The sequence below is a fragment of the Ovis aries genome, chromosome 3 (genome assembly GCF_016772045.2).
Source record: "Ovis aries strain OAR_USU_Benz2616 breed Rambouillet chromosome 3, ARS-UI_Ramb_v3.0, whole genome shotgun sequence".
Classification (NCBI taxonomy): domain Eukaryota; kingdom Metazoa; phylum Chordata; class Mammalia; order Artiodactyla; family Bovidae; genus Ovis; species Ovis aries.
The window spans coordinates 134401503-134422474 of record NC_056056.1 but is presented as its reverse complement, the minus strand read 5'-3'; the positions used below and the strand labels follow the sequence as shown (position 1 = coordinate 134422474).

The 20972-nt window shown below is 54.2% G+C and overlaps 1 protein-coding gene across 2 annotated transcripts; it reads left to right on the top strand.

Annotated features, from left to right (window-relative positions):
• Nucleotides 1–5905: 5905 nt before the first annotated feature.
• ACVRL1 (activin A receptor like type 1) lies at nt 5906–20297 on the top strand. 2 transcript variants are annotated; one of them, XM_027967298.3, is made up of 11 exons: nt 5906–6009; nt 6494–6685; nt 11379–11447; nt 11994–12242; nt 12428–12639; nt 12889–12988; nt 13347–13493; nt 13777–14052; nt 14773–14970; nt 17794–17924; nt 19118–20297. In XM_027967298.3, exons 2-11 carry the CDS (start codon nt 6649–6651, stop codon nt 19250–19252), a joined length of 1554 nt encoding a protein of 517 aa, XP_027823099.1. In that variant the 5' UTR covers nt 5906–6009; nt 6494–6648; the 3' UTR covers nt 19253–20297. The 2 variants fall into 2 exon arrangements, with proteins under 2 accessions (XP_027823099.1, XP_060270040.1); XM_060414057.1 differs by lacking the exons at nt 5906–6009; nt 6494–6685 and adding an exon at nt 10444–10809.
• Nucleotides 20298–20972: the final 675 nt, after the last annotated feature.

The following is a 20972-nucleotide window of genomic DNA, read 5'->3' as shown; positions in this document are numbered from 1 at the left end:
GGGAGTTGGGGGGTCGAGGGAGGTCCCAGCCTGACCCTCGAGTTCTCCCCACACACCTGGGTACCTTCCTCAACTGTGAAATCCATGGTCCTCTCAGGGGAAGGAGAGAGGTGGGCAGATGAAGCCTAAATCCAGCTGTATGGTTATTTCCTCCACACCAGTCTTGGCTAGCCCCCTCCCCTTCGTCCTACATCTGGGATCTGCCCTGGGGAACAAGGGGTAGAGCCTGCGGATGAGGGAGTCTTGGAGACAAGAGGTCGCTGGGAACCCTCAGTGCCAGGCCCCCTGGCGCTAGGAAGGGCAGCGTCTGGGCACGGATGCTGGAAGGGGTAGGAAAGGGGCAGGATTTGTGGCATTTCCCCTCCAGCTGGAAACAAAGGCAGATTCCTGTGTCCCGATCCAACAATCCGGTCCCACCCACCCAAGTGGCGGGAGCTGAAGGAAATCCCGCTGGCCTCTGGCCTCACCCAGCTACTCAGCGTCTCTTTCAAACAATCTCTCTCCCAGCCTCCGTGTACAAGGAGGACTCCCCCTTCTCCTAGAGACCCCCTCCTTGTACAAATACCAAGCCCTCCCCATTGGGAATGATTCCCTTAGCCCCTCAGACTCTCTCTTCCGGCAGCAAGGATCCCCTTAGTACCACTCAAGAGCCTGGCAGGCCCATTTCCCCTTGCTGGGCAACTCTGCCCACCCTCACTCCAGCAAACTCAGGCCCTGCTTCTGTTTAGAGTGGGCAAAAGCCTCGATGCCCTGGGAACTCCTGTGGCATACAAAACGCTCAGCCAGACCTGCAGGGCATCTTCATGTCCTGAGTTTCAAAGGAGCATCCTCCCAAACCAAAATCAGTGGACTCTTCTTCCCCTTTTCAGCTTTGCCACGCCAGGCAGCGTGTGAGATCACCGACTAGGGATCGACCCCACTTCCTCTGCGTTGGAAGCACGGAGTCTTAGCCCCTGGACCCCACATCTTCCTTTATTGTGGCAGAATCGTAGCTTCACTCTCCTGACGCACTGAAAAGTCAAGAGACACTGTGTGATACAAACAGAACAGGAACTAAAGGTATATTGGGCTTCCCCTGTGGCCCAGATGGTAAAAAATCCACCTCTAATGTGGGAGACTTAGGTTTGATCCCTGGAGGAGGGCATGGCAACCTCTCAGTATTCTTGCCTGGAGAATCTCCATGGACAGAGGAGTCTGGTGAGCTGCAGTCCATGGGGTTGCAAAGAGTTGGACACGACTGAGCGACTAAGCACAAAGGTATATTGTTAAATTTACAAAAAGAATGACATATGCTCAATAATTAGAAGGAAGAGAACCTAAGTGACCTAATTCTGAAGCTTTAAAATCTAGAGATAGCAGAGAGACAAATACTGCATGGGATCCCTTACATGTGGAATCTAAAAGCAAGTCAAACTCATAACAACTGAGAGTGGCAAAGTGATTGCCAGAGGCAGAGGGGTGGAGAAATGGAGAGAGGTTGGTAAAGGATACATACTTTCAGCTCTAAGGTGAATAAGGTCTGAGGATCTAATGTATAACATGGCAACTGTGACACCTAGGCCTCCTAAAACAGAGTTCCCTTACCAAGTTTATGATCAATCTCTTTATCCAAAACTTGCTCCCTTTCTTGTTCCCTCTGACCTCAATCCTGTGCTAACTGAACACCAATCAATCAGTCAGATGACTAAAATTGCTGTTGCTGATAACATCATTCATGACTAAAATTGCTAATATAAAAATCATCATTAATGTACAAACTCAGGTTGTTTCTCCAGGGCAAGATGAACTAACAGACCCCAAAGCCACGAACCACCTGGCCAGAGAATCATAAACCAGAGATATCCCGATTCTCAATACTACAATTAAGAAATGTCACAGAACTGTCACAAGACGATGATTAATCCCAGCCTCTTTGTTCTTCCCCTTAAAAAAACCCTAACTCAAAGACCAAGTGGGAGGCTTGTGTTCCAGTCCCTCGCTTGGTGCCCTGCAATAATTCCTTACTTTGCTGCCAACTCCCACTGTCGGAGTTGGGTTTTCTGCACAGTGGGCACAGGAACCCTTCACTCAGTGACAACTGTCGTTCATACTCCTGTGTTGGATAACTGAAATTAGCTGAGAGAATAGAACTTAAATGTTACTTACCCAAAAAACTTCTCACCAAAAAAGAATAAATAAAAGATGAATATGTGAGGTGATGGATGTGTTGATTAACTAGATGGGAAGAATCCTTTCACAATGAATATGTACATCAAATCATCATGATGTACACTTTAAATATCTTTTTAAAAAATCTTGCATCTTTTAAAACATTGAAGTATAGTTGATTTACAGTGTTTATATTTTAAATATCTTACAACTATATTTGTCAGTTATGCCTCAATAAACTTGAAAAAAAATCTAGAGATACCAAGTGTATGCATATTATTTAGAGTGATCGAAGTAAATGTCAGAGAAATTAATAGCTTTGGGAAGGGATTGGCCCCAGCAGGAGGGTCTGGGGATGAGAGTCGCTTGTCACGGTAAACTCTTCCGCAGAATTAAAAATATATATATATTTACTTGGTGCCTATTTGGGATTTCCTGAGTTATTTTCAGAATGGCTGCCTCATCCCTCAAAGTCCTGTGCAGCGGCTCTACACTCATCTCTACAACAACCCCTCAGAGTGCTATTCATAGACGAGGCAACATTTAGCCCTGGTATTTGAACAGGTAGGGAAATTCACCTCCCTCCCACACAGCCAAGCCTCTGCCCTCCTCATTCTCCGTTCATGCTGTTTATCTTGCCCCACAGCTCAGCCTCCCTCTCTCAAAACCAGGTGTCTGTGAGGGTTTTACATCTGGAAAAGGAAGCTTATAGGCCTTTAAAATAATAATAATAATAATTTGCCTGCACTGGATCTTAGACGCACCATGTGGGATCTAGTTCCCTGACCAAGGGTTGAACCTAGGCCCCTCTCACTGGGAGAATGGAGTCTTAGCCGCTGGACCACCAGGGGAGTCCTGGGTTTCTCACTTTTATTTGGAGAATGTGGTAGAGACAGAGTTTGCATCCCCTTCATACAGATATGGAACCTGAGGCTCACACGCAGGGCCTCCAACTCTGAGGCTGGATGATGCCGTCCAACATGGGCAGTTGGATGGAGGAGAGTCATCCTCAAGGAGGCTCATGGGAAGGGGCAATCCACAGGTGGCTGGACTGCCAAGAGGTGGTGCGGGGGCAGCCTCTGAACAGAGCCCAGGTCCCCCCGGCATCGTGCGGGCACCATCTTGTCACAAACTCCTGCCCTGACGTGCTCTTGTTTCTTAAGAGATTCTCTCCTGAGATGAGTCATCTTTGGGGCTCTGGCTCTGGGTGGGCAAAGAGTGGACAAAGCCATCCTGGGGACATCCTGGAGGAGCTGGAGAGGAAGAGGAAGGTGACTCAGTGACTCAAATGTGGTCCCTGTCTGCCAGCCTCTTCCTGAGGTGCTCCCCACCCACCCACCCCTACCTCCTATGCCTGGCTTTTCTTTCCTACTCATCCTGTGCAGAACCGGCTACATAATTTGTAGGGCCCAGTACAAAATGAAAATGCTAGGCTTTCTGTTCAAACATGAGTAAGAATTCTTTTTTTTTTTTTTTTTTTTCAAACATGAGTAAGAATTCTAAGATGGCAACAGCAGAGCATTAAACCCAGTGTAGGGAGCTGTGGGTCTGCACAGGTTAGACACCCACAAAGTCGGCCCTGCCCTAGTGTGGGAAGCAATGCTTGAACTCAGTACTCAGCTGATCCTGAAAGGTCAGGTTGTTCAATCCCCTGCCTTCATGCCAGGCCCACATCTCCTGCATGGTGAGAATCTCCTTGAGAGGTCACCCCCACCTACCCTTCCTAGGATCTCTGGGCCTCAGCTTTACACACTGCTGGGAAATCCTTCTAAATGTCTAAATATAAGTCTTAGCCCTTCAGGCCTGTTTCCTTTTGTTCTGTCCTCACTGAATATAAGGAACAGCTGGTCCTTTTGAGTAATTAATTCTTGTAGACTTGGACACAGTCTGTAATTCCTTTTCCCTTTCCTCATTGGGCTGAGTCTCCAGCGCTTTTTCCAACTCTGCATCCCTCCTCTGATGTCTTCCCCAGGGAGGGGAAGCACAGAGTCCCCAAGAAGCCCCAAAGAACACAAAGTCCAGAAGGTTCCATGCTCTGGAGAGACGGGGAGACTCAGGCACTGAGGACCAGCCATTCCCCCCACCCTACCCCCCGCTTCGGACCCTGACTTCCTCCTCCAAACCCTTCTCTCCTTTTATCTGTTTCATGAGCTCTTCCTAGATAAAGCCCCCCATCCCCCGACTCTCCCCAGCGGTGCTCAGTTCATCTCCATGTTTCTGTTCTCGGTGTGTGTTTCAGACTGAATGCTTCCCTTGGGGGAGCCCCCACTTCCATCTCCCAGGACAGACATCGCTGGGTTGGGATTGAGAAGGGCTTATCAGAAGCCATAGCAAGGTGAGAGTGGGTATGAAGGATGGACACCAGCCACACTGCCAGTTCTCTAGCTAATAGAGTGCCGAAGCAGTGGCTATAATCTGGAAGAGTAGATACTGTAATCCCATAGTACTTCCTATTGGCTGCAGGACACAGTCCTGCCCTGACACTGAAGTTTGGGTGTGCCTTGGTTCTGGAATTCACAATGCTTGCAAGCTGTGAAGCTGCTGTGGGTGGGGGCTGGGGAAGGTTTCAGCGGAGGAAGTGAGGTCAGTCAACAATTGATGCCTGCCTGAGCCTTTAGTCATTGTCTCCCCCAGCCTCTATTCCTGTCAAAGGGTGTGTGTGTGGAGGGGGTGGCTGGAGATGTCCTGGCCCATCTTACAGAATCCCCATATTAGAGCAAGACACCTTAGAAGTCTGTTCTGTTTCTAACACCCATGTCTTTCCACCTAGCTCTGAGGCCATCTTCTCCCCAGCCTTTTCATTCATTAACTTAATTATACTCTCTGATGGAGGGCTTAGCCAGCCTGTGTCAGTCTCATTCAGCTAGTGCCTTTGCTATGAGCCAAGATAAGCATCACGTCCCTTCATTCTCCCAGCAACCATATGAGACCAGAACTGTTTATTATGCCCATTTAGCAGATGGGAGACTGAGGGTTAGAATTAGGAGAGGTGTCACGTGTCTAGGGTTACACAACTAGTCCGGATTCAGATTTCAGAGTCTTTGTGGATAATCTAGAGGCTAGGGATAAAGTGGGCTTCCCTGGTAGCTCAGACACTAAAAAATCTGCCTGCAATACTGGAGACCTGGCTTCCATCCCTGGGTTGGGAAGATTCCCTGGAGGAGGGCATGGTAGTCCACTCCATTATTCTTTGCCTGGAGAATCCCCATGGACAGAGGAGGCTGCAGTCTAGGGGGTGGCAAAGAATCAGACATGACTGAGCAACTAAGCACAGCACAGGGATAAAGTGCAATGCTGCCTTCAAGGTGCTCACAGTGGTTGCTCTGATCCCTGGGAAGGCCATTAGGAGGAAGGGTTTGCTTCTCTCTCTGGGAGAAGCCATTCTACTCCCCTCCCCAAAGCATCTTTTCCCCCTTGTCCCTGCAATGTCCCCAGGGAGCTGGGGCTCCCCACATCTAGAGGTCCATTTGGTGGGGTGAAGGGCCAGCCTAGAAGGGGGCAGTCCAAGGCCTCTCCCTCCATTCTGGCTGCCCCTGGTGGGAAGAGGCGTCCCTGTCACTGAGCCGCGCTGCCTCCGAAAGGACTCAGACCCGTCACCACTGACCCACAGCTGCTGCTTCTGGGCCTGTTTGCCCTGCGCTGAGCGCTGCGCAGATAGAGGCTGCAGAAGAGGGGAGGGAATAAGAGGGGGTGAAGGGGCCCCGGGGAGGAGGCTGAAGGAGTTGGACGATGTAGGGAATCTCGGAGGGAGGGGGACAGAGGGCGGAGCCAAAATATTTCAGGCTGCTAGCCCCAAAGTCTGCCCTTGCTGCTGAGCCTCGTAGGCACGCAGAGGATCCGGAGTTGTGGGTGGGAAGACAGGTAACTTCTGTCCATCTGCCCTCCCCGCATGTCCTTCCCTCGGTGCCTCCTTCTCGTCAGGGGTTCCCCGGCATCCCTCAGTGGCTCCAGGCGGGAGGGGAGCCTCCAACTCCACCCCTCCCCAGGCCGGTCGACGGAGGGTGCCTCGCATCCGGGCTGTGGCCCCGATGGCTCTGGGCCTGGACCCCAGGAGACCCCCTGCAGCCCAAGGCCAAGGCCCGCCCCCTCGGGGAGGCGGATGTGGGAGGCTGGAGGCGGGGGCGCGGCCTTGATCCCCGGGCAGGGGCAGCGGAGGGGGAGGCCGCCCTAGGGGTCTGCTGCTGCGCGCAAGGGAGGGTCCGGCTCTGAGCCCTGGCTAGGGGCGAGCGGGCGGCCGTCGGCTAGCTGGGCAATAGGAAACGGTTTATTAGGAGGGAGTGGTGGAGCCGGGCCAGGCAGGAAGACGCTGGAATAAGAAACATTTTTGCTCCGGCCCCTTTCCCAGTCCCCGGAGTCAGCTGCGCCAGCCGCGCCGAGCGAGCCCCTCCCCGGCCCCAGCCCCGCCTGGGGCCGCGCCCGGACCTCGGACCCCGGCCCGCTGTCCAGCGCCCGTCGTGTGACCGCGGCCGCCGCCGGGGAGGGGAGGAGGCCGCCCGCTGCATGTCCGCGCCCCGCCGACCGCAAGGCAGGCCCAGAGGTGAGTCGAAGTCCGGTGAGGGGGGCAGCTGACCCCCACCCCAATGGGCCCTTTGCCACGGCAGATCCCAGAGAGACCCTCAGAGAGGTGGCCGTAGGGTCAGTCCCAGCTCCTCGTAGGGCAAGCTGCCCCTCGCCCTCCGCGAACATCTGCCCATCACCCCACCTAAGACTACAGCGGATTGGATTGAACCTGAACTGGGATTCAGAAAACTTTGTTCCTGGGGCCACTTAGCTTCGCTGTTTTCCCATCCTCATCCATAAAATGGGCAGAAGGATACCCACCCTGCTTCACTTATGGAGAAGGGGGTCACATGTCCGTCCAGGCTCCTGGCTTGACCTGGGGGTGGGTGTCCACTTCCAGCACTGTTGAGCCCCTCCATGAGGCCCATCTTTCCCAGAGCAGCCCTTGCGGATCTTGCTACAGGAATCTGACACTCTGGCCCCTTCCCCCAAACCTCACCTCCAGCCCTGTATGGTCACATAGCCCCCATGCCATGGACTTCTTTCAGGATCCAAGTCAAAGGGGATCCCACTCTTCCTCCAGTCTGGGGCCCCAGATTTTCAGTCTGCCCCGGAGGCCAGTGCTGTTATGACCGCCTGTGAACTGGTCACTCACCCTCTCTTTTCTTTTCTAAGGACAGGGGGATAGTGGACAGTAGCTCTCACCCTCTCTATATGGGCAGCTTCTGGCTAAGTCAACGTCTGTCTGACATCCCTGACCTCTGACTGTTTATTTGTCCTTTCATCCTATCAGGTGAAAAACAGCCTCTATTTATTGAGTACTTACTATGTGGACACTTAGGTATAATACATTTTTGTCAAGTAATCCTGGCCACAACCTAGAACAAGAGGTGTTATCATGTCCATCCTATAGAAGAGGAAAGAGATTCAGATGTGAGTCATTTGTCCAAAGCTCCACGGATAGTTGGGTTTTTAGTAACTTTTGTTAAGCGCTTATGGTATACCACTTAGTACACTTATACCTATGAAATGAGCACTGTTATAATTTTTTTATGTTATTTATTTGCCTATGTTGGGTCTTAATTGTGGCACATGGGATCTTTTTGTTGAGGCACGTGAACTCGTTGTGGTGGGCTGTAGAGCCCGTGGGCTCAGTAGCTGTGGTGAGTGGACTTAGTTGTTCAGAGGCATGTGGGATCTTAGTTCCCGGACCAGGGATTGAATCTGTGTCCCCTCCATTGCAAGGCAGATTCTTAAACGCTGGGCCACCAGGAAAGTCTTGAAATGAGCACTGTTATTATTCTCATTTTTTATAGGGGATCTTAAGCTTCGGAAAGTTTAAGGAACTTGCCCTAACTCTCACAGCCCTAAGTGGTAGAAGCAGGATTTGAACCTGGGTCTGTATGATCCAGAGACGACAACCTGACCGCTGTCCTACACTGTGCTGCCTTTGCATTCCGTCTGAGATCCTAAACTCCCTACCTGATGTTCCATCCCAGTCCAGTACTGTGAAGGGTTAATGAAGTGATGCAGAGGAAAGTGCTTTGTGATGGTAAGGGGCCACCCAGCAGGAGCAGTTCAGTCTGGTCCTCTGCTGTGTGGGTAAGACCTGTTGATTTACAGAGAAAGGCACTTGGAGCCCCAGGACAGTACTGCTGTGCTGAGAAACTGCTACTCATGGGAGCTCATTAAATCAATCCCTCAGGTGTGCTGGGAAGAAGGAAACTGACCTCCACTTTCTGAGCACACCCTTCCTCTGGTTCTCCCCACCTAAGACTAAGGCTATAGCACATAGATGATGTCTAGACAAACACATGTTGGGTGCCAGGCGATGACAGTTGTAGTCTGTTAATACCAACCCCCACTTGCTCTTTTTCCTCCTTTGAGGGACCGATCTAACACCAAGCAACTGCAGAAATTAAATGACCAAGTGAGGATGTATTACCAGCAATTTAAGTCGATCAAGACACACATGGTGATTCTGGGCAAGAAACCTAACATCCCCCAGCTTCCGTTTCCCTATTAGATTGTCGTGAGGATTAAATGAGATCATCCATCAAAGTTCAGTACTTAGCACATAAGCAGTACTCAGAGAAGGCTAACTCATTACTAAGAATTTCACAGTGGATAAGTTAATGTTTGAAGTTAGTCTAGCATTTGTGATTTCTGGCTATAAACTGTGATGCTTCTGTCAGCAGGAGATCATTCAAGAAGTGTTGTTAGGTGGGAAAGGAGTCTACCAGTCCCCAGGAGTCTGTGCTGGAGTCAGGTGTCAGGGCGCATTATGCCGGGTCAGCTCTGAGTTGGGACTGATCTGGACTCAGCACCCTCCTGTACTGAATCTTACTCTGAGCCCAGTAAAAAATTGGACAGTCACAGCTTTCCTTCACTGCATTCCCAGTTTTAGACCAGAGGCAGATTCTGCAAATGCTGCCAAGCCCTCCCTGCACTGTTCCTGGGCCCCAGAGGCTGGAGATGGCCTGAACAAAGCCCATACCCCACCCTCTCTCTGCAGCATCTCCAAGTCCTTGGCTCCAGTGTTTAGCCTTTTCTGTCCCTTCTCCAGTGGAAGCAGGTGGGGGAGAGGTCCCTGGATGGGAATTAGAATCCCTGCCCTCTGTATTCCACTCCAGCATGGAGTTGAATAGGACCCAGTTCAAAGTGTGGTACCCACACAAACTGATCTGAATTCCCTGGGGAAATTTTTTTTAATGCATGTTTCTTACTGGTCCCAGTGGACTGAACCAGAATCTGGAGCAGGAGTGAGACCAAAAAGAGTGCATTTCTAATGAAGCACTTGAGATGATTCTGCTGCTTAATAGTGTAGTGAGAGGGTGCACCGGAGCACAGAGAAGGGAAAGCATGGGGAGAGGATTCTAGAAGGATGCGGGCTATCATCCTTATTGTTACCCACTTTTTCCTACTTGCTTCATCCCCTCTCCTTCAGCTGCTTTCTGAGCAAAGACTGCCAAGGACGGATTCCCGCCCTTACCCCAGTGAGCAAAGCCAGCTTGTCTGGGGTTCCTTCTCCGGCCACCAGTCCCACTGCAGAGTGTTTGCCAGAGTCCCCACTGTATTGCGGGAGGGGCATGAGACAAGGAGGTCAGGCAGAGGCTGGGGACACAGCTGCAGCAGACCAGGGCTCCGTTTCCTCCCCCAGCCCTGGGCCTCTGGGGCAGAGGAAGCCCAGGCAGGAAGACCAGAGCTGCCACCAGCCAGTGAGGCCCACGAAGCACCCCCCACCCCCCAGTCATCCTGCCCTCAGAGTCTCAGCATCATGGATCTTCATTTGGCATCATTCTTAGACTAGGGGCCTTCTGCAGCCTATATGGCCCTATGCCAAGCCCTCCAGCCTTACCATGTTACCCCAGAAGACAGTTCTCTTTCCTCATGTCTGCTACCCCTACCTGGGCATTCTGTCCCCAGGCACACATCTGCTACTCTCCACCATTCAGAAAGTTCTTCTTGCTGTCTGATCTCAGTCCTTTTTGCTGCAGCCTCAGCCCTAATCTTTTCATTCTAAGCCTTTGAGAGATGAAGATGGAGGTCACTTCTGAAGCACTAGCCGGTCTGGGACTTGAGATGGGACTGTCATAGACCAGAATTACTCCCCTAATAATCCCCACCAAACTTTTGGAAAAATTCAATCTTAACCAACAACAGAAGGTCAAACATTCAATGTCTAAGTATGTTTCACTTCCCTTCCACATCACTGGCCCTACCCCCACTCTTTCCCAGGACCTCAAGGACAGAGAGAAGCAGGGGAGTGGCTCAGAGAGGACATCGTATAGTCTAATGAGGGTGCAGGGAGGTTCCTTAGAGACAGTGCGGCCTGGCACTGTCCAGGCTCGGTGTGGCTGATACAACTTCAGACATGGGCTGGCACCCCAGATTGGGATAAGGAGTAGAAGCAGCACTGGACTGGGCGTCTGGACACCTGGGTTGTACCCCTACCGCTGCCACTGAACCCCATTTGACCTTGGACAAGCCTCCTCTCCTGGCTGAGCCTTGACCCCCATCTTCTCTGAAATAAGGAACTGGGCTCTGTGATTCACAGGGTGAATGAGGATTCCGTCATGGGGGTGTCCCAGCCCCAGGTGGCTCCTGCAGACCCTGTAGCGACTCCAGCCTGCCCTGAGACCATGTCCTGAGCTCCCTGCTGTGCGTGACTCCTGCCTGTTCTATCCAGACCCCAATCTAAACAATCTTGATTCCTGTTCCCAGCTTGGCGGGACCCTGAATGGCAGGAAGTGAAGACAGGAGCCTGTTTATGTTTGAGGCAGCCAGGCCTGGGGTGGGGGGGGGGGAGCACTGGGAAAGGGGTGGGCAGGGGTGGAGGCTGGGAAGGGGTGGGCAAGGGACAGGGACAGACAGGGGTGGGGTATTGCTGAAGAGCTGCTCCTTCCACCCCAGCCCCACGCTCTCTGCGCCCTCCAGTCTGCACTCAGCGGCAGGACAGCTGGGAGTCCCCCAAGCTCTCACTCACTTAAACATGGCTCCCCACCCTTTACCCCTAACAGGATGGTTTCCATGGGGAAGTGAACCAGGACTTCCCCTGCAGGCCCCGCCCCAAAGCCAGACACAGGGAGGAGGCCTCCCTGCCTCCCCCCCAACAAAAAAAAAAATCTCCCAGCAATTTCCTCTGGGTGGGAGGGACCCACAGTCAGTGGCTGAAAACACTGAGGGTGATCACATTTCATAGATGTTATTGCACCCCTTCTCCTCTCCAGGGATCATGACCTTGAACCTTCCCAGGAGAAGGCTTCTGATGCTACTGATGGCCTTGGGCCTGACCCAGGGTGAGTACTGGGGAAGCAGGTAGGGAACAGGGGCCTGAGGGGATAAAGAAAGGGCTGTCTGGGCTCAGCTCTTGTTGGGCTGAGTCTGAGGAGCTGGGAGGAGAGGGACTGGGGAGACAGGGTTCAGTGAGACTGAGCTCTCAGCTACCCTAACCCTCCTGTGCTAGCTTCTTGATCCAAACCAATAGGCTGGAGCTCTTTCAGACTCCAGGGTGGGAACATGTGTATGGGGATTCAGACAGTGGGGCTGTTGGCAGAGGGGCCTGGTAGAGCTCTCAGCACTGGGGCTGGGGGCGTGCTGCGACTGGAACTTGGAGGAGAGGTCCAAGGATCAGGGAAGGGAGAGAAGCCTGGTTCTCACGGTGGCAGCTGCCCCTGGTGGGGATATGTCGCTAGAGGGAAGGCTGAGGATGAAACTAAAGGACTGGGACCTCAAAGGGCTGGTTTGAGAGCTCAGAAGGGAGGGGGCAGTTGGGCAGACTTAGGGGTTAGGCTCCTCCTGGAGAGCTGGGCCCAGAGTGGCTGAGCTTCTAGTGTGTCCCTCAGGTGACCCCTTGAAACCCTCTCGGGGCCCACTGGTGACCTGCACGTGTGAGAACCCACATTGCAAGGGGCCTACCTGCCAGGGGTCCTGGTGTACAGTTGTGCTGGTGTGGGAGGACGGACACCTCCGGGAATACCGGGGCTGCGGGAACATGCACCCAGAGGTCTGTAGGGCGCGCCCCACGGAGTTCGTCAACCACTACTGCTGCTACAGCCGCCTCTGCAACCACAACGTGTCCCTGGTGCTAGAAGGTACGTCCGGCTGCCCTGGAAACCCCTCCTGGGCTTCTCTGACTCTGCCCTCCCTGCCCTGCTTGCCTCTCAGGCTCTGGCCTGGGGGGTGGGGGAGGCAGGGCCCCGGGGTCTGACTGGCAGAGCGGAAGGTGGGGGGCATCCGGCCTGGTGGAAGCTGGGCCTCAGTATCCCTCTTCCGCCAGCCACCCAGACTCCTCCGGAGCAGCCGCAAGGAGATGACCAGCTGCCTCTGATCCTGGGCCCCGTGCTGGCCTTGCTAGTACTCGTAGTCCTGGGTGCCCTGGGCCTGTGGCATGTCCGGCGGAGGAAGGAGAAGCAGCGGGGCGCGAACAGTGAGCTGGGCGAGTCCAGCCTCATCCTGAAGCCGTCTGAGCAGGGGGACAGCATGTTGGGGGTGCGGGCCTGGGGGAACCTGGGACACCGGGTGGTGGGGGGTAGACAGGAGCCACAGAGTCAGAGGGGGCACAGAGTGGCAGGTGGCTGAGAAAGGCACGTGGCAGGCACTCAGATTTGGCTGGCACTGGGCGGGAGGGGTTTGTGAATGAGAAGTGTGGCGAGATGAGGCAGTGGGGCCCAGGCTGAGGACAGAGAAATGGATTTGGTGGGTGGGGCCTGCCCCTCAGTGGCCTCTCGGTACTCCCAGGACCTCCTGGACAGTAGCTGTACCACGGGCAGTGGCTCAGGGCTCCCGTTCCTGGTGCAGAGGACAGTGGCTCGACAGGTCGCCCTGGTGGAGTGTGTGGGTGAGCAGTGGGTGAGCTCAGGGGATGGGGACCAAGTGCTCCCACTGAGCTTGGAGGGGTGAGGGAGTCATAGGTGGGCCCAGGCCTGGGTCAGAACAGGAATTCTGCCAGTCAGGGAGGGAGTTGGAGACGGGGCAGTGCCTGATCCTTGGCCAGGAGCTGGGGTGGAACAAGAGGCAAATGGAGGTGGCCTGCCAGAGGCGCGTGGGTCTGAATTCAGTTAAACAGAATCTTCAGAGATTCTGCAGTTGGAGCCAGGGCAGCAATGGGAGGGGGGCCTCTTCTGAGGGTGACTGTGCCCAAGGGCTCTGTGTGTTCAGTATGTGACCCCCTCCCTCCTCTCTGGTTGCTGGATCAGGAAAGGGCCGCTACGGCGAGGTGTGGCGGGGCCTGTGGCATGGTGAGAGCGTAGCTGTCAAGATCTTCTCCTCCAGAGATGAACAGTCCTGGTTCCGGGAGACTGAGATCTACAACACGGTGCTGCTCAGACACGACAACATCCTAGGCAAGCGGGGATGGGGCAGGGAGCGCTGGGCCCAGCCCGGGGTTCTCGTTGCCCTGCCCCATCACCCGGCCTCTGGACACTGACCTAACCTTGAAGGACTCCCAGCTGCGCTCGGCCCCAGCTTCTGACTCCAGCTTCCTCTCTGCCCTAAGCCAGACCAGCCTCCACCCCATTCCCAGCTTTGCCCTGACCTCTCCATCCTGTCTCCCCAGCCCTGACCCTGACCGGTCCAGCCTCCTTCATCCCTAGCCCCGCGGTGAGCCACCTGATCCTCCGCCCACAGGCTTTATTGCCTCGGACATGACTTCCCGCAACTCGAGCACGCAGCTGTGGCTCATCACGCACTACCACGAGCACGGCTCGCTCTACGACTTTCTGCAGAGGCAGACACTGGAGCCTCAGCTGGCCCTGAAGCTAGCCGTGTCCGCGGCCTGCGGCCTGGCGCACCTGCACGTGGAGATCTTCGGCACGCAGGGCAAACCGGCCATCGCGCACCGCGACCTCAAGAGCCGCAACGTGCTGGTCAAGAGCAACCTGCAGTGCTGCATCGCCGACCTGGGTGAGCGCGGAGGGCGGGCCTCTGACCGGCGTGGAGTCCGAGCGCCCGCCCTCTCCACGCGGTTCTGCCTTCGCCTGTTTGGATGCCTGGCTTCAGTGGCCTGACTGGCCGAATTAAAACTCACAGGGGTGTGGGGGTGTGTGTATACACACTGGCGCTTTAAAACTTACAGATGTGTGTATGTTCTCATCTCACCTCCTGTGTGTGTGTGTGTGTACACTGATTGGCACTTTAAAACTTACAGGCATGTGTGTGTGTGTGTGTTCTCGTCTCACCTCCACAAGAACCCCACACCCCACCAGCGGCCTTAACAGTATTTTCAAGCCCAGACTCCTTCCACCACTTCAGCCAGGCTCCAGGTGTGGGGAGAAAGGGGCAGGGAGCCAGCAACCTGGGTTCTCATCCCGGCTTTGCTGAGCACATTGCTCGCTGTCACCGTGCGCTGGGATTCAGTTCTGAAATATATGCCTGCCTTGCCTACTCGCATCTCACCGGATCCCTGCGCCTAGAGAGCGCCACGCAGGCCAAGTATGACAGGGACAGTTATTCTCCCTGTGGCTGCTGGCTCCCAGCCCAGCTCAGGGCGGTCTCCAGTTGCCGGCCCCTCTGTGTCCTGCCGTCTGTCGCCCTCTCACCTCACGCCGGGATTCCAGCCTCCCCAGGGCCACCCTGTCTGTGGGCCCGGGTGAGCAGCGGCAGTGACAGGCCCGGTGCCCACAGGCCTGGCTGTGATGCACTCCCAGGGTAGTGATTACCTGGACATTGGCAACAACCCGCGAGTGGGCACCAAGCGGTACATGGCCCCCGAGGTGCTGGAAGAGCAGATCCGAACCGACTGCTTCGAATCCTACAAGTGGACGGACATCTGGGCCTTTGGCCTGGTGCTGTGGGAGATCACCCGCCGGACCATTGTCAACGGTGAGCCTCCGGCACCCCCCTGCACAGGGTGGGACAGGGGAACAGGGCCGGAGGATACCCAGGCAGACAGGTGGGAGGCAGGGCTTCCTGTCTCCGCCGGCCAGTGGCCTGAGGGGCTTGTGGTCAGGCCTTCCAAATTCCCTTTCCTGTCACTCACCAGCTGGCTCAGCTGAGCGACCTTTGCAGGTTCATCTGAGTCTGATTCTGGCTGCGAAATCTCGGGTAATTGGTAACAACAGAAATATTAATAACAGCTAACATTTATTGAGTTTCAGTACGTGCCAGATGTCATGCTGTGTACATGTATTATCCTACTGAATTGTCCTGTGTTGGCAGGGAGGTGGTATGCTTCAGTGGTTAAGAGCAACGGAGGGAAATCAGACTAAGTTCAGTGCCTGATTTTTGCCATGTGTGAAGTACTTTACTTTTCTGTGCCTCAGTTTCCTCATTTGTAAAATGAGAAGAAAAATAATTTCCAGCTGTTGAGATAATCCAAATAAGGTAATCAGGGCAGTATCTGGAACTGTAGTGGAGTTCAGTAAATATTGGTGGCAATTGTCGTAATGACAAATGCGTGACAGAGCAGCACCCCCATTTTACAGGTTGGGGGACTGAGGCACAGAGTCACAGCTGGCTAGCGGCAGCACTGGGGTCTGAAACCAGGCACTTTGACTCTTCGGACCAGTGCTCTTTATTACTGAGCTACTTCCACCTCTTTGGTCCTTGTTCCCTCAGAAATGCAGGATGTAATAGTGCCTGCACTTCCTGCTTATTGATGCCTTACTATTATTATTACTATTTTTCGCTGCACCGTGCGGCATGCAGTATCTTAGTTCCCTGACCAGAGATCGAACCAGTGCCCCCTGCACTGAGAGTGGAGTCTTAACCACTGGACCACCAAGGAAGTCCCTCCTGCCTCATTATTACCACGGGTGCTACAGAGAACCGAAGCTCGGAGAGGAGCAGGCACAGGGACCTCATTCTTCACGGTCCCATAGAGGGCCTGCCCTGTGGCTGGTGCCTTCCCAGTCTTGGGGTGGATGGGTGCTGGGTGGTGCTCTGGACCAGGTAGGGAGGCTGGTCAGTCTTTGTGGAGGCTGTCCACGGAGAGGGGCTGCCAGGAGTCTTGACAGGTTGAGGACCACCCTCTTGCTGGGCTCAGGTTCAGACACAAACTCCAGAGGCTGGGGCTGGTAAAGGGGGCACCTGGAAGCAACCGAGGCCCCTCGGACCCAGCCACAGGCAGGAAAGGAAGGCTGGACCAGCCTGGGCTGAAGAGGAGGCTGATTGCAGACTCCTGGGGAGGAGGGAAGCTCTGTCAGCTCCACACAGATTCGCGGCGCATTATAAACACTGTAATCTGGTGTCAGCCCCGGCGCTGATTAAAGGCCCATTAGACACGCTCAGGCCTCTGCGCAGCACTGATTAGGGCTCAAGCAGCACGGGGGCCGGCCTGGACGCCCGCCACGGGGAGCACAGCTGGCTCGGGCTCTCCTGAGGCTGTGGCTGTTCTGTGTGGCTGCAGCCCCCAGCCTCGGGCTGGAAGAAGGGTGGGGCCTAAGGTGCTTTTCTGGGGTCTGGCCTCTTCTGCCTCAGTGACTGCCGCTCCACCAGCATCATCTTCAGAAAGATCCTGCTCAGGATGGCACACTTGGGATGATGAGGGGAGGGGTTACTGCTGGCTGAGGGGGTCAGCAGAGGCCTGTGCCACCCCTGAGAGTGAGTGGATGTGATCTGGACCTGGGTAAATCTCCTTCCCTTCGAAGATGTGTTTTCTTCCCCTTCTCCTCATTCTATATCCTTACCCAGCAGTCTGCCCCCCTCCCTCAAGTGTAGCTTGGAGGTCAAGAGCATGGGCTTTGGTAAGACTTCCTGGGCTTAACTCCTAGCTCTGTCACTTACTATCTGTGTGATTTTAGACAAGCTTCTTAACCTCTCTGGCCTGAATCTGGCCTGAATTTCAGAGAGAGAGAGAGAGAGAGAGAGAGAGAGAGAGAGTGAGTGAGTGAGTGTGTGTGTGTGTGTGTGTGTGTGTGTGTTAAGTTGCTTCAGTCCTGTCCGGCTCTTTGCGACTCCATGGACTGTAGCCTGCTGGGCTCCTCTGTCCGTGGGGTTCTCCAGGCAAGAATACTGGAGTGGGTTGCCACGCCCTCCTCCAGGGGATCATCCTGACCCAGGGACAGAACCCGAGTCTCTTTAGCCTCCTGCACTGGCAGATGTGTTCTTTACCACTAGTGTGACTTGGGAGCCCCCTCATTGCTTATAAAGTGGAGCTAATAGTCTTCCTCATCTGATAGGGTTGTTTTGTGAGGATCTCATGCCATACGGTTAGGACAGTGCCTGCCACATAGTAATTGCTCAGTAAACATTAGCTATTTTGGGGCATCTCTGATAGCTGGGGCCTGGAAGCAGTACCTTGACCCTGGGTGAGAGGCAGCTGTGGAAAGACTGGAACAAGATCTGTCCTATGAATGCAATGTGTTTAAGTCTTGACTCTACCATTACAAGCTGTGTATCCTTGGGCTCAACTTCTCTGAGCATCAGTTTCTTCATCTGTAAAATGGGTGGTCAGGTTGCTGTGAAGACTAATAGGATTGTGCATTTTATAGCACAATGCCTGGCATATTTGGTAAGTGTAAGATAAATGGCAGTAATTATTGTTTATAAATATATTTATTATATTATGGTGTCCCTCTCAGAGGTAGCATGGGCAGGCAGCTGGTTTCCTGGACCCTGGGACTGAGTGTGGGCAAGGCTCACTTCTGGGTGGTATGGGACGTGTTTGTGGTCCCAAGTGACTGTCCCATTGTCCTACATCCCTAGGCATCGTGGAGGACTACCGGCCACCCTTCTATGATGTGGTGCCCAATGACCCCAGCTTTGAGGACATGAAGAAGGTGGTGTGTGTTGACCAGCAGACCCCCACCATCCCCAACCGGCTGGCTGCAGACCCGGTGAGGCCCCTGGGGGTGCTGAGATGGTGTGGGGTGGTGGCTCAGCACTGGGGGTTCTGGGCTGAGGAACTCATGTCTGGCCTCTGCTTCCCCTGGGTAGGCTCTAGGGGAGAGATCCCAGGGGACCTCTCTGGGTACTCCCTCCCACATTCCTGCCTGTGGACCTCCAGAGACGCTCCAGTTATTCTGGGATTTTTTTAGAATGTTTCACCTTGCCTGCAAAGACAGAGGTTCTCTGCTATTTTTTGCTGTGAAGTTAGTTGTTCTTTTTTCTCAAAGCACTCCACATACTTTGTATAGAATGCACATATATGTATATATAGGCAAATATAGGCATATGCACACTTCTGTACAAACACACATGTACACATTCACAGGTACACACACATGCATATATATACCAGACTGTTGGCCCCATGAAGACAGAGAAAAAGACCTTTTTTCTCTCTTGGCACTTTTCTCCTTGTTCCCTGTCACAGTGCCTGGCACACACTAGGTACTCAACCAATGTTTATGGAATGAATGACTGAACACTGACATGTGTATACATGTATATATACACAGACCCAAGTAAATTTCTGCACAACATTACAGAGCCACAAATAGCCACTCCTATGCACACACACATACAGTCCCTGCCAGGAACTGGCTTGAGTTCCAAGGCAGAGGTGAGGCTGGCTCACTCTGCGACCACTGAGCTTCTTGGACACATGCATTTTGAGGGCAGCACCTACCACCCAATCTCCCAGTGTCCAGTGGACCAGGCCAGGGTTGGTGGAGGTACTGGGAGCCACTGCCTTCTGCAGTGGGGTCTGGCCTCAGAGAGGGGATTTGAGAGCCCCAAGGCCTGCAGGTCTCCCCTCTGTTGGGTCTGGGTGGAATGAGAGTGGGGGTACTCACCGGAAGGTGTCCGTGAAGGCCTGAGTTCATCTTCTTTCCATCCTGCCTACCTTTCTCCATCCCCTTCCCACTCCACTCCCTTCCTCTTCCATTTTTGTCTTTCTTTTCTCATCCTTGCCCTGTTCCCGCTATCTCCCTTTCACCACTGCTGTCTCTCCTCTCATTTTCGACACTCTCGTTTCCCTCTTCTTGACTTTTCTGTCCGCTTGGGCATCCTCCTTGCCTCTTCCTTTCCACGGTCCCTGACCCATGCCTCTACTTCCTCTCCTCTCCTTCACTCTCCCTCCCCCCAGGTCCTCTCAGGCCTGGCTCAGATGATGCGGGAGTGCTGGTACCCCAACCCTTCTGCTCGCCTCACTGCGCTGCGGATCAAGAAGACCCTACAGAAACTCAGCAATGGTCTCCAGAAGCCCAAAGCTATTCCCTAACCATGGGGCTGAAGCCTGACTCCCCTCTGCCTGCAGTGTCTGTGGGGTGGCTGGTGGATGGCAGCCTGCCTGAGTAGACATTCTGTGAGTGTGTGTGCCGGAGAGGGGGTGCCCCTCTGTGGGCAGCTGTGCCTGTCCAACTCGGCCCCCAGCCCATCCAGCCAAAAATACAGCTGGGCTGAAACCCGATCCCCCACTGTCTGGCCTGCTCCAGGCAGCAGGCTCTCTGCCGCCTGGCTCCCTCCCTACCTGCCATGCCCTGGACGCACCCCCTATCACCCTCAGGACAGGATGCAAGCGATCCCAGAGCCACAGTGGTCAAGCCAGGGAACCGTCCTGGGCCCAGAGCCTGGACCTGCACTTTACCCCCTGCCCTCTGTCAACCCCACTGCCCCACTGGAGCTGCCAGGGTGACCCAGAGCCCTGTCCAGCCTTCAGCAGACACCCTGCCCTGCCAGGCTTCAGCCTCTGGCCCAAGCCCCAGACACCCAGGGCCCATCAGCTTTTCTCTGTGGGTTTGTATTTCAGCTCTAGGCCACCTAGGGCCCCTGTCTCCTAGACATGACCCCCCACACCCCCGCTGCCTCTGTCCTGCAGAGGTGGAGCCTGATCCTTGGCCCCTCCCCCACCCCTTCCTAGCTGAATTATCCTGACATGAAACCCAAGGAGTCTTACTGTGGGTGTGGTCAGTGGAGAAGTGGCAGGTCAGATGGGCAAGGCCCAAGACTTCCAGAATAAATGAGAGGATGTTGGGGCCAAGCGTGGCCAGGGAAAGGCCCATCTGGGAGTCAGGAGACCCAGAGTCTGGTCCGGGTGCTTGTTCTATGTGACAAAAAGGAGGTCCTCCCTGTACCAGGACCTTTGTTTCTTCATCTCTATATCGAAAGGCTTCCTCCTGATGTCCTTAGAAGTTTTTTCAGCTCTAAAGTTCTTTGAAATATCAGCCTGTGTCAGAACTCTGTGCCTTGTACTCCTTATGCCCCAGCCCCTGGCAATTTGCCTCAAGATGGAAATTTGAAAATAACTTTATCTGAGGCCAAGAGTATCTGAAATGTTTCCTAGTCTAATTCTGCAAGCTCCAGTTCCTGTCTTAACCCATGCCTCTGGCCATCCTTGGGCTCAGACAACCCTGCGTCGTCTGGCAGGCGAATCAGCCACTCACCTGCTCTGTGGCTTCACCTTCTCTCCCCAGGGCTGAGAGGGTCCGAGGGAGCTTCCTGCAGGGCATCCAAGGCTCAGAAAAAATCTGGCTCTAGCCAACAAACCTCCAGCACCCAGATTCTTCCCCCACGGGCCCCTGTGTGGCCTTTCTAGTCCCACATGTTTGGCCAGACCCCAGAGTATATGTGTCTAGGAAGAACCTGATGGCTGTAGAGAAACACATGGAAAGTTCAGCATTTGGAAATGACAAATTTTTGGTGTTCCAGGGTGTATGTCCATGCGCTGAGGAGGTTACCCGAGCCCTCAGTGGGTGGATGGGTGGAGGGCAGTTGGGTTGGAGGCAGGGCCTGAGGGTTGGGGGGTGAGGCTCTGGGCTCAGGTTAGGGAACACGGCAGCCCCAAACTTGGGAAGACCTGGTCTCGCATCCCTTGGCCATGGCACGGCATGGAGAAGGACCCTCAGTTCTCCACAGGAGGTGAAGGAAACAGCCTCCTCCCCTCCTGCTGGAAACGCCCCAGCACAGCCTCCCTGGTCAGCTTCTCGAGTGTTCTTCCACCA